Source organism: Sceloporus occidentalis, unplaced genomic scaffold, assembly GCF_023333645.1.
Source record: "Sceloporus occidentalis isolate IW3139 unplaced genomic scaffold, rSceOcc1.0.p SCAF_25, whole genome shotgun sequence".
Taxonomy (NCBI): domain Eukaryota; kingdom Metazoa; phylum Chordata; class Lepidosauria; order Squamata; family Phrynosomatidae; genus Sceloporus; species Sceloporus occidentalis.
Genome location: NW_028317005.1, coordinates 13723989 through 13737537, shown reverse-complemented (window position 1 = coordinate 13737537; position 13549 = coordinate 13723989). Strand labels below are relative to the sequence as shown.

Here is a 13549-nt window from a genome sequence, read left to right as displayed (position 1 = left end):
ACAGGTATGGTATTTTGATCGACCTGCTGTAAAGTCTATGATATTATACAATAATATAATAAACACTTGTGAATAATGCGCAGACATTTGTTTAGATCCAGAATAGTAGAATATATTTAGTGAATATAAATTTCAAGGTGTTTATAGTATATGCACCCAGTCTTCATTTGTAACAAATATTGTGTGTGTTATTCATGAGATTTTACAGGATTCACAAAGGATAAAACCGTATCACGATACAAACAATATGGGAAACAGGATGTTGAGTTTATAGGTTCAATTATTGACCAAACCAGAGCTTTATGCTCATAATTTTATATCTCAAACAAGGATTATAAACACCAACGCTGAGACAATTACATCATAAGCAGGGGTAGTCAGCAATTAGCTATCCAGCTGTTGTGTTTTATAGCCTTGAGTAGCCCAAGAGAAAATGGAGCCCCTAATTGAAGTTGATAATTTTTATTGGGTCAGCACAGAAAAAGTGCATAGTTACATAAACATTTATCTTCCACTGTGGTATACTTATTGAACATCTGGGAGATATATTTCCAAGACATATGGGAAGCTACATGACACCACAAATGTCTGAAATATTATATTTACGTGAAGCAGCTCATTGCTTATGCATTATTCTAAGATTATTATTAAGATATTTTTATGTCTTTGTAAAATACATTTGTTTTATTAATTTGTCAGAGTGCAAAAAGACCAAAAATGATTTGGACAAATATTTTGTTTAATTTTTGGTCAATTTTATTTTTTGACAACACATTGAGTTTCTTGCCCTTTTGATCTGGATGAAATTCGGAGGGATTTTCCATTCAAAAACAAAATTCGCTCTCTCATACTTTCACTCAGACTCTCTCATGCTCTCTAAATCTTCTCTTTCTCTGCAATATTCTGGAAAAGGAGACAGGGACACAGAAGCAGTCAGCGGAGAAGGTAGAGAGAGTGTGATGAGAGTGTGGGAATGTGAGAGTATGAAAGAGAGTAACAACCACGAAATGTAAACTAAAATTGGTAGCTCACTGCTCATTTTCGTTTGTTTCATTGGGGTCCCTCGTCATTCCCGACATCTGTATGGATTAACAAAATTAGCAAGTTTTGTTAAATTTAAAATTCGGAGGAATCCGAATGCCAAGTCTGTCAGTGTCACGTTCTGCCCAGGCTGCGGAGCTGCATATCTCGCTCTTGTTTCAGTTTCCCTGTTTTGCTTCGATCCTTTCCTGGATTTCCTTTTGCTTTGTTCTGATCTTCCATTCATTGCTTCTGCTTCAGCTCTTTGCTTCAGCTCTGTTTCCTTTATAAGGTGTGCTCCACCCATGTGTTCTGTTTGTCTCAGGTATGTCTCAGTGCTATGTGGTTTGATTACATGTTTGGTTTGTTTCGTACCACTGTCAGCAGGGATTAGCGTTAGGACCCACCGTCATTGGAGTACTTTGGCGTAGTGGTGGGCTAAGCATACTATGGCCATATCATGTGACGGAATCTCCAATTGTTATCAAACAGTCTTAGGCTAGTTTCTGTATTCATGTTTGTTTGTCTCTTATGTACCTTTGCCCTTCTTCCTTGTATCATCTGAGGATTCTGGTTCCTCTCTCCTCTCCCTTTGTCCAAGTCAATATGGCCTATCCTTGCTTAAAGGAGAAGCATCCGAGGATTCCGGCTCCTCACTCCTTCCCCTGTGTTCCTTGCCTTGTTCCCTGTCCTTTGTTTTGCCGTGTATCATGTATATCTTGTCTAGTAATGTGTATTCCTTGTCTGGTTCACTGCAGTGCCCCGTAACATGTATATCTTGTCTGGTTATGTTTCGTGCCTGGCCTCCCTGTCCCTTGCTTGTTATGTTTCTGCTATATCCTTTGCTTAGCTTCCATACTCCCAGCCTGCAGCATCCTGCACGTGATTCCAGTGATATGTTTCATGCCTGCTCCAGGGTGCCTGCAGGATATCACTTTGTTTCATTCTGGACTTCATCCGCTGCTATATCAGGGCGCTGGTGTTTGGCTGCACAACCCTATGTGCTCAACACCTGGGTGAGTGTGGTCGCCCTGCAACCAGGCCCTGTCTAACTCCACTACTGCACTGTGACTCCTGCACACATTCTTTGGGCGCGCTGGGTCCTTTCAGTCATCTGTTTGGACCCAGTTTGTGACAGTCAGTCATAGCTATATACAAACACATTTACATATTGGGTATAGGGAAAGTATGTAAAATAAAAACTTATGACTTATGACTCATTGGTGGTTCTCGGCAACAATACATATCATCCAAATAGAGGGTGCAGAAAACAATAAAGGGTATGCCCTATCATAAGTGCATTCACTGCAGTGGTATAAAGTCACTCTGCTCCTATTATACAGTATTGTTTTACCTATTTTTTCTTACCAGGCACAATGTTGGTATTTTTAGCCCAGCATGAGAAATGCCATCACTGGATGTAGCAAGCTACAACAATGGTTTTTTTATTCCATCTCATTCTAATTAATAATTTCTTGGGACAAAATAACATTCTAGCTTCATAATCAAACATGAGGAAAGGTTAATAGAGAGCATTCTATACACTATATTGTTATCTAGCTGTCAAGTGGAAGCAGAGTTAGGCTTTCTATTCAATATTTTTTAATTGCTATAAATTTGAGTCATTTTAAATTATCCACTGCATGAACAAATTGGCATATAAAGCTGTACTTGGTATTAGGTAGCTCAGCTAAAACTGTGCACTGATGTGTAACCTCATGTTAACCAATGACTTCTTGAAAACAGAATATACTAACTCAAATTTTGTATTAAGATGAAAATACTACCAGTTACAGGCAGAGAAGGTACAAAAGGTCCAGGAATCCCACTGCCCCTTTCACTCCTTTGTATTATAGCCTTTTACCCATCAAAGATTTTATACTTTAAACCATGAATTCCAACCACTTGAACCAAGTAGTGTTATATGAAGGCATCGTTTCAGGGACAGGTTTTATCAACTCCCCCATTACCCTAATCATACTATAGGATGGAACCGCCTCTGACGTACATAAACGACCAGCCCAGTCTGTCTTTTTCTGCGCCTATGGAGAGAATTAGGACCTTCTGGCTGCCAGTCCCACCAAATGTATAATGTTTAATATGTTCATGGTATTGTCCTTAGGCTATCTCTGAGGATGAAACCTGTCGGATCTGAATGAACTGGTGACACAGCCAACACAAAACATTCATAATCCATTTTAAGTGGAGAGTTTATGCATTCTCTCCAGATTAGAGACTTGTGTAGTTAAAGAAATAATCACATAACTGCCTTGTGTGCTTCCTAGATAATTGGCAAACTGACAAACTGTATACGTCTACTGGAAGAACACCCTCCAAAACATGTGCCTGAAGTTTCACTCTAACCTTAAGGGAAACGATCTTGTTCCAACTAAGCTAATGTAGAAAAACACACTCAAACTAGTGTCCAGAACAAGTGTTAAATTGTCTCAACAAAAACTGAAATAACCCTTTGAATCATTCGTATAAAACTTTGCAGATGAAAAAAACATGCCATGCAATGCAATCCACAGATCCTCCTTCCTATATCTTACCACCATGTGAAGGGGAAAAAATCTACTCCTCAACAAACTTATCCCTTATCCTCAGCCCCCTTGCTCAAGAGTTCCACCCAACTCATGGAAAAACACAATGCAACCAAGCATTTAAAACACAATGCAATGCAGAATAATATTATACAATCAATTCATAAATATGAATGGGATGTGGAAAAAAGTGGGGAAACAGCTTTCCTCATACCTCTCACAAATCCGCAAGAAATCCACCCACCAATCCTTTAACAAGGATCAGAACCCTTTGTGGTGTAGGTAGGTGTAGGTGCCCCTGTCTGCTGCAGCTAACTTACTAGGCATCATCTACAGACATGCAGCAGGGAACTAGCAGATGATAGAGCTAAGGAAACTGGCAGATGGCAGCAGATTCTGAGGAGATTGGCAGCTGAGTAGCACAGTACTAAAGGATAATCCTAAGAATCATTGCAGTCCCAGCCAAAGATCAAAATCTGGATAATCAGATGAGGTTCAAAGGGCAAAACAGGAAGAAAATCAGAGTCCAAGGCTGGGTGCCAAAACCAGGAAATGCACAGCACAATCAAACAGGATCCACAATAATGCAGGGCCAAAAAAATAATGCTCCAACAATGGAGCTTGGGATGAACTGTGGTTATAATTATCTGACAGGCTACAGGCATACCTTGGAACTTCGGAACTCCGGCTATCCGTGGGTGGCCCCGCTAACGTCAGTAGGTTTTCCTGTTGATGTCAGTGGTCGTTCCCGCTGACATTGTGGGAAACACCCCCATTTAAAGGAGGATTTGGGTATTGACCCGTAGAACTGGAGAAGCAGTGCTTCACCCAGGGATATCCAGGTCAAACCCGGAGAGTTCCCAGGTATGGCTACAGGTATGACAGGAACCTGTCACACACTCGACAGGGACATGGGGGAGACAGGAATCCCAGTGACCAGAGAGCCTCCTGGTGGTGAGACTGATGTTCTGCCATGCTCAAGGTTGCTGCTTCATGTCTCGTTCCTGACACCTATTATCCAAGTCCTTCACCAAACTCACAAAATCTGCAAGGACCCTGAATGTCTGTGCTGTAACTGCCTCTGTCTCCGACTGCTTTGTTCTTGTCTGGGACATTGAGGCCTTGACCTCCATGTGGCGTTCAATGCCAAATGTGACCGGAGAGTTTACTTAATGTCCACTACCAAATTGCTCAAATTTATTTTCATAGGAAGAGAATGGTGGGATCACTTGGTTTGTGAGTGGAGTATGGTTCGTGTCTAAAAAATAGTCCCTCACAGATTGTGAGACCCTGGCATTTAAGTCCGCCCGTGAGTTTTCTGCTCCTTCCCATCAGAGGAGCCACATTCTCAAGGATTAGGCATCCATGACCTGGCTAGACAAACCACGCTCCCACTGTAAAAAAAAACAAAATTAATTGTCCATGTGTATATAATAAATGAAACAATAAGAAAACCATTGAAACTGTAACATGAAAGCAAGTATAGTTCTTGCTGTTTCAATTGAGCAAATAAAAAATCAAGTAGAAAAACAAAACTCTGTTTGAAGCTCTGACCATCAACAGTTGTACATTTGTGCTGTTATTGTCCTCTCAGTACCAGTGTCCAGAGCCCAGGGCCTCCTAATGTGTCGCACAGAGGCCCACACAATCTTGATACAGGCAACCACCACTCGATCTGACTAGGTGAACAGAACCCCAAGTGGAAGTTACAAGCCAAAAGTGTCAGGCCTATGAATAAGTCATCGTTGTAGGCCCACCAGGCCCTCAGCCCTAGTCATGTGAGTCTGGGCAATGAAGAGACTGCTTGCCAGCAGCATCAAATATCCGACTACGATACCTCAAAAATAAGCACTTATAGAGATTTAGGGTGTTTTGCTCTAACACCCTCTATAGATGTCTGCTGTTAATCAGTAAGTAGAATCAAGATATTTGAATGTAGGGCAATATATAATAATGATTATAAAATATTATTTTTTTTAAAACAGAGGTTACTATATTTGGGTAATCTTCTTAAAAATACACCAGGTATATATAAACAGCTAAAAAAACTAAGATTGTTTTTTTTTAAATGGTTCTGTAAGTTCAGTAAGTTACTTCTTTGGTAAAAAGCCAGTAACACGGCAAATGATACATGAAAATGAAAAGCTACTTTAGCACATTTTCAAGAGATTGAATTGAATAACTTGATCCTGGCTATTTTTATTAATTGCACAAATTTTGAAACAGGAAATGCTAAATTAGATTTCAAATTAAAATGACAAATTATTGCTACACATCATGGGAAGTAACATTCCTGTCATCTAAAAATATTTGTTGTGAAGCAGCTCTTGAGGAGAGAGATATCATGCTCCTTCTCTTTGAGGTTGATGCAAAACATATAGGTTTATGGAGTTGAATTATGGAAGAAACATTTTATTTACATAAAGTGGTAAAGTCAGTAAAATCATTTCATGAAACAAAATGTTTCAATTATGTACAGTATTTCCACACAAAAAATGTCCCAACCAATAACTGGCTCAGTAGATGAAAGCCATCAGTCTGGAGAGCCAGCTGGAAACTCACGAAGTTTGACCAGAAGTCTTCGGGTGAATGTATTTTTGGGGTCTCCAGGCAGGGGAGGAATGCTTGGCCAAGTCACAGAGGTCGGCCCTTTGTAATGCATCATGAGATCAGTGAGTTAAAGCAGCAACTCTCACGCTCTCACACTCACATAACTAAACTCCTGAACCTAAGGTTGGCTCGTACCCCTATCATGTTATTTGGGAGAGAGAGTCATGTCATGTTAATCGCTATATTTGTTATTTGTCATGATTCTGTGCGTACCAAATGTTTTAGGTAACATTGATTTTTACAAGAAAAAAAACAACAGTCCATAGCTTAAACATATGTATACGACAAAATCCATATAAAAAGCATATCATTCTCGTTTGTTGTTCTGCACCATCAGTTCACTAGGAATTTACCCAGAATTACTAACTATATTTAATTTGTACAATGTATTATCTGAATTGAAGTGCTTTATTTTGTAATGTTTACCGTTAACGTTGTAATGGAAAATGATTAATCATCGGTTTTACTCGCAATTTTACACTTGGTTGAGGACTGTAAATATAATTAGACACAACTGTGCCCTTTTCCAGACCTAGAATAGGAGGGAATTATGGAGAACACCTGCTTCCATCTAGATAGAAAAGTGCATATGTTAATGCAGATTAGTTACTAACACATTTGATTTAGGCAGTTATTGATTCACACTTTCTAATAAAGGAAAATTATTTAACTGTTTACTGTGTTAATATTAGCACAGGCAGAGTATACAGAAGTAAGGAATCTGTCTAACCAAATACATAGAAACATAGAATCTGACAGCATATAAGAACCATTTGGCACATCTTGTGCGCCTGTTTTTCCTGATGTAAAAACTCAAAACTTAGCCAGTGCTTGTCTTTTCTTAGATTCAGGATAGCTTTCTCCCTACCCTATGCATGTTTAAATGTCCTTACTGTATTGACCTCTGCCACTTCTGCTGGGAGGTAGTTCCACTTATTTACCACCCTGTGAATAAAACTTAATAGATTACACCTAACCGTCTGACCCCCTAGTTTTTGATTGTAATCTTTTTTTCCTAGCATTTCTCCTCCTTTGGCATAAACTTCCCTCATGTTCCTTTTATAGCCCTTTATCCCTCATCTCTTTATCCCTCATCTCTCTTATACACATTAATATACAAATACACATACCTGGGAACTCTCTGGGTTTGACCCGGGTCAACACCTGAATCCTCCGGGTCGCAGGAGCGGGGCCCCACTCCAATCCCATTTTCCCTTGAAATCGGGGGGTTTCCTGCAATGTGAGCGGCAACGGCCCGATGCCAGCAGGATTCCCCCCTAAGTCAACAAGACCTCCCCTGGCTAGCCGAAGCTCGGAAGTTACATGATGAGAGTTATAGTCAATAGCACCTACAGAGCCTGATAGTTCATATGCCTACATATTAATGAATGCTCAATACATAATTCCACGGTAGGCAAAGCATCTACAGAGCCTAATAGTTCATTTGCTTACAGATTAATGAATGCTCAATAAATAATACCATGGTAGGCAATGTGGCTGCCATGCCCATTAAGTTAAACTACCCATATATTGGATGAGTATAAGGGGGGTTGTTATATTACCTACCGCATTCAGGCAAAAAGATTTGCCTGACCAAGCACTTACAAAAAAGCTCCGTACACAACTCGTAAAGACTCAATTCTATCTTTCCTAGTCAGACACTGAATTTTGGGATAAGATGCAAGCTGAATGGGAAGAAATGGCTAGAAGAAACTGGATTTCAGAGAACACAGACTCAGCAAGTCAGACTGGAACTTCATCAAAAGAAACGGTATGTGCATCAGAACCGACGGTGAGAAATTAGAAGTATAATAGTGAGCGTACATCTTTCTCCTTCGTGCTGCAGCTTCCCCCATTGTTCCATATAGCAGCTGCTTTCTGTTATCTGCAAACAACATTGTCAGAGTAAGCATTTTCTTACAGCACAAGGAGATGTCAGCATCTCCAGCGTGTGTGACGGCAATCCCCTGTTCCCAAGCCGGCAGTTACATCATTTTTAGAAAAGAAGAGTGCCTTGTGAAAGCTAGCAAGAGAACGGGCTAGTTATATTCGAGCAGTGTACATCAACTCCGATCCTCAATGGCCATTAAGAGCTTGCATTTTCAGGATACCCATGGCTGAGCACAGCTGGGATAATTGGTGGTGCTGTCAGTTGATCTGTCTCACTTGAGCTATAATAGGGAAAAGCCTTAAAATCAATCGTTATCTGCCTAGAATAACTATAGCAGGAAATGTGGGGAGTCCTCCTGATCTAGGTCGGTATTAGGAGTATAGTATTTAAAATAGGATCATGTAGTTAATTTGTAGATTTAAAGGGAAAGGCCAATGTAATATGGAATTTTGTTTCAAACATTACAAAGACTGGCTCTGGTACTTTACCTGCTGATCATGCGGGCAAAAGGAACACTGGTTTATAAGTACTTTCTCTTCCTGATGAAGAAACGCTGTGCCTGTCTAGAGAAAAGGGTACTCCCAGCAATCAGATGTAAAACACTTTGACGGAAAACAGGTCAGTTAGATCAGGCTGCACTCCTTGTCTAGTGACGCAAACGGTCCAGGACTTCTATGTGTCCTGGCTTGAAGACATCTATTGAATTTGTAATTGCGATGTCAATGCCCAAGCGGGGATTTTGAAAAATGATGGCCTGTCATAGGCCGTTGAGCATGGAAACTATTCATACGTAGGCTGCTTTGCCTTAGACTAAACATGGATGAGAAAGTGTATGGAAAATGTAAGTCTAAACATTTTAAAATATTTTTCATTACATTTAATATTACTGTTTCATAATATTGAAAAGGTCACATGAATATAAAATAAAACCTTAATTTTTGGCTGTGCACAAGAGCGAGCCTAGAGGTACTGGCGGCCGGCAGCAGAAGTACTTTGTCATATTATGTGACCCCAATGAGCCCTATGGTAACAGGGGTGCCCATGTGTGGTGTCCCCACCTCGGTGACCCCTGGCTATATGCATAAGGATGTTCATTTGAGTGTTAGGTACTTTTCATTCTACATATTACTTCTTAGTTTTATAAGTCTAAAGACAAATAGTGTGTCTCTCTTAAAAAACCTGAGAAATTTCTTACTTCTTAATCCTACATTTTCCAGACTGCAGTAACGGTCCCTTACATGCCTATCGGTGCATTCCATCTATCCCAGAAGCTAGATAGATATGATTTTGTTGTGTTATGAATTTGTCCAGTGCTAACCATTACAGATCTAAAATGAAGGGTACTGAGTCGTTGTAAGTTGAAGCAACACATAGCATTGAGTACCATATGCATATACATAGATGAAAATATATGCTTGTTGTATTGTGTTACAGGGTTATTATTTTCACATGGACAATCCATTTAGAGAATGTCTTGGTGCATTTGAAGAGGGTATGAACAAACTGAAAGAAGGCGATTTGCCCTTAACCATACTATATCTAGAAGCTGCAATTTTACAAGATCCAAATGATGCTGAGGTATGGTACCTTCTTCACATCTTTACAAAAACGTAACACAACCAGCCATGGGATTGCATTCAGAGCCAAGCCACTCTTGCAATCCCTCATTGTAGACAGGGCATGTGCTGAATAGTGTGCATTTGGCATATAAATGGAACTGTGCGGGGCTTACAGTTAGCCACAATCACGTTTGTTCTGGTGCCTTGGGACAATGTTCTTTACTGAACTGCTTTTTGTACCTTATGGAAAAGCCAAGACCTTTTACTGTTTGTAGGCATTGGTAGCTAGAATCTTGAGTTGACATTGCCTGTGCCTTCTCAAGTGTTATAAATTAAAAGGTCACTGGGGTTTCACAGCCTTCAAGTTTAAAGCTTGAACGATAACTAGACAAGGAAAGCAAATACTGTAAACTCGGTAAGCCTGTGCTAAAAGGATTAAGGTATAAAAGCCAATTAGTGTATCAATGCCTTGATAATCACCCTTACTAATCCAAGTAATGACAATTTCAGGAACAAATAGTTTAGACTAGAGGTTACTTAAGAGACCCATGAGAAAAAAGATTAGTATGTATAGTCCCCACCGTTTGTGTGTTATATGTAAGGTGTTCTTCACTTCTCTGGTCTTCAGAAAATAAAAAATACACAAGTTGCCCATTAAAATAGAGCGATTTTAAATATCGCTCAATATTCTAATTAAATATAAATATTAGACCTTCTGGTGAGGTGGTGCCGCAAAGACAAACGAAACAAACTCTCCAAAATGTTCCAAATTAAATGCAATTAAAACCACACAAGTGTCTGGGCACCCAAATAATAAGTGAAAAAATGATATGTGCAACACAAAAGTATGTACAAAGATACCCTTCCAGCGAGAGTTCCCACACAAAGTATCCAAAAGGCTCATATATAAAAGAAAGGGAAAAAAATTATGGTGTAGTATATCAAAGCTATTAAGCAAATCGGACCCTTACAATTTAAACGGCATAAATATGCTCATAAGAGTATGATGATCTCCTTGGGAGTTTCTTTATCCCACACCGGTACTTGTAGATAAAAAAAGTAGGCAGAGGAGGGGAGTAGATACAAACTGTAATTTTAATGTATAAAAGAAAGGCAAACTTGTTGTCCTCCGTTTCGGGTGTTACAGAGTCCAGGCTTCAAACCTGCCATGATTGTAAATGTTTGTGTGTGTTGCAGGCTTGGCAGTACCTTGGCATAACCCAGGCAGAGAATGAGAATGAGCAGGCTGCTATTGTATCCCTCCAGAGGTAAGACACACAAACTTCTAGTAATATCATTTCATTAAACAATGTTTTCCCTGAGATGCAGACGTTTAAACTTTTACCTTGTATGATATCCTTCCACCCCTTTCTACATTGTAAGCGTATTTGATTAGGGCCCTCCTCGCCATTTTTTATTTCCATAATTGTTATTCATTTTAGGTCCAGTTTATTGTATAACCTACAAGCAAATGCTGCTACCTTAAGCTTCGCCCTAGTGGCAGTCTGGTACTATTAGTTGGTGCACATAGTTGGGGCCCATAAAAACTAGTAATCCACACAGGGTTTGGTTACGCTGGTTCAACCACCATTAATGTAAGTCAGTGAAAACTAGGGTGACAACATCGGCCATGTTTTCCAGGACATGTATAATTCTTACATATTGCTGAAAAGCCCAGAAAAAATGCTGCCCTGCAGTATGTGGGAAGAGAACCAGTTAGTCAGTTATGCTGGAAAACATGGCTGATGTGGTCACCCTAGTCTGCAAACAAATCAGTCTGTCAGGTGTCTGCTCCTCCATAACTGCTCACAGCAATCTCAGCCAGAAAGTCTAGGTATCTTGCTCTGATTCATCTTGATGCTTCTTCCAGCCTCTCCAGCACCCCGCTGCACACTTCATGGACAGGCCTCACTCCCAGGCCTCAATTACTATTTCATGAGGGTCCTTCACCTTCCATTGTACTCCCCAAAACTCCCAAATGGCCCCCTTTTATAACCCCATTTGCTTTGCAGTTTGCTGGTCACGCCACAAGAACTGCAGGTGAATCAGTGATGGCAGCAATTACTGTAATCCCCAGAGGGGTTAGACAAGCAATTTTGCTTCCATGTTATAGAGGTTCATAAAAAACAGCTTATATCACCTTTGAACCACAGATCCACTTTTATGTAAGGAATTATACATTACTGTTCAGAAAAAGAGAGAGTCTAGGATCAGTCATGATGAGCCACTCTGCCTGGATAGCCTTATGGGTTGACTACAATTCATATGATCCTTGTGGTCGTTGTATTGCAACAGTAACTTGCAATTTCTAGTTATGCTGTTTTGTTGAGTGTGTTAAATATATTGTGTAGCAGGGCTGATTTTTATCTTACAGGTGCTTACAGCTACAACCAAATAACCTGAAAGCTCTTATAGCTTTGGCTGTCAGCTATACAAATATAGGACATCAGCAAGATGCATATGAGGTATTGAAGTCCTGGATGAAGCAAAACCCTAGATACAAACACATTGTGAAGAGCAAGTCCACTTCTCCAGCTCCAGCAAGGAAAACACCAAAGCCAACAAGCGACAGGTGCCAGACATTAGTATTCTTCTCAGATGAAAAGCACTGGAAGAAATGTATAGGACGTAATTCTTCACTGATAATTATGACTTGGTGCAGTATGCAAATCGATGCAAGTAAAAGCTAAATCATGTAGGTTATGTGCCTTCTTTATTGAAGATTTATGCTGGATCACTTTCAATTAAATATAAAAAGTCTCTCCAGCCACCACATTACCCTATAAAGCAAAGTCTCAAATTTCCATATGCATAATGTGATTAATATGGGGAAATTGTAATATGCTTGTATGAAAGAAACCTGAATACGTTTTATCTCACAGTGATCTGAAACGCTCATCACTCGGCACATATAAACTATGAAAACTTACCCCAGTGGTGAAAAATGGAGGACAACTTCACTATCCCTTTTAGTGATATTATCAGCTAGGGATTAAAAGCCTATATCGGTATATTAGAACCGATAATGCATATTCACTAAACTATTTTGGTTGTACTTTTTTGCACAAAAGTGAATTCAATTAAATAATTCAGAATTTGAAGGACAAAAATAAATAGAACAAAGTGCAAATTTTTTGTTTTTGTTATTTTCTTTTAGTACCCAATTTATAAAAACTTTACTCACTGCTGTCCATAGTTGCTGAGTCCCTTAAACAAACCTGATGTCAGTGAGTATAGGGGTATGAAATTCTGAGCAAATCTGAACCAGATTTCGGCCAAGATGAAAGGATGCGCAATTGCGTCGTTTCATAAATTTAATGTACCACTGATGAAGAAAAGTTGAGAGAACTCCATGTCCCGCAAAATTATTAAACCACTTAACATTGTCGCCAGAGGACCCAAGACCAGCTTTTCGAGACAAACATTTTCTATGCTTTAAATATTTCCGTTAGGAGCACTCAACTAATTCAATGGGTAATCCTAAAAAGCTTGGTTTAAGCACAGTATTTTAAACTAGTACTCAAAGCAATAAAAAGAGAATGATTTTAAGATTTCTATCAGTGGGTGAGTTTGTTTTTTAATAATAGGAATCCAATATTTTTCCAATATATTTGAATATACAATTAATTTCTGTTGTGATCATTAGCTATTACTGCTTTTTTTTAGTAAAACAAGCCTTTAGTATTTGTTGTTCAATGATTAAATTCATTACATAGTCGTAAAATACCAATAAGCATAATAAATTAATCAGATGTACCAAAAAATTAATGTTGGTAGCCACACATACGCCAGAAAGTCACATTTTCCAAAAAAAGTGAAATGATTTCAAAAGGGCTAGTGCAAGGCAGAGCAGCATATTTGCAATACCATAATAATAATAATAATATTAACAATAATAAAAAGTAACTCAGCCTTTGATAATATGC

The 13549-nt window shown here is 39.2% G+C and overlaps 1 protein-coding gene across 1 annotated transcript in view; it reads left to right on the top strand.

Annotated features, from left to right (window-relative positions):
* Window positions 1-13549, top strand: part of LOC149300427 (PEX5-related protein-like) — a 43534-nt gene that overhangs the window by 25257 nt on the left and 4728 nt on the right. The window contains exons 8-11 of the mRNA XM_089485342.1: window positions 7828-7944; window positions 9499-9642; window positions 10821-10891; window positions 11998-12195. Coding sequence (XP_089341468.1) covers window positions 7828-7944; window positions 9499-9642; window positions 10821-10891; window positions 11998-12195 — 530 coding nt within the window. The remainder of the gene's footprint in view (window positions 1-7827; window positions 7945-9498; window positions 9643-10820; window positions 10892-11997; window positions 12196-13549) is intronic.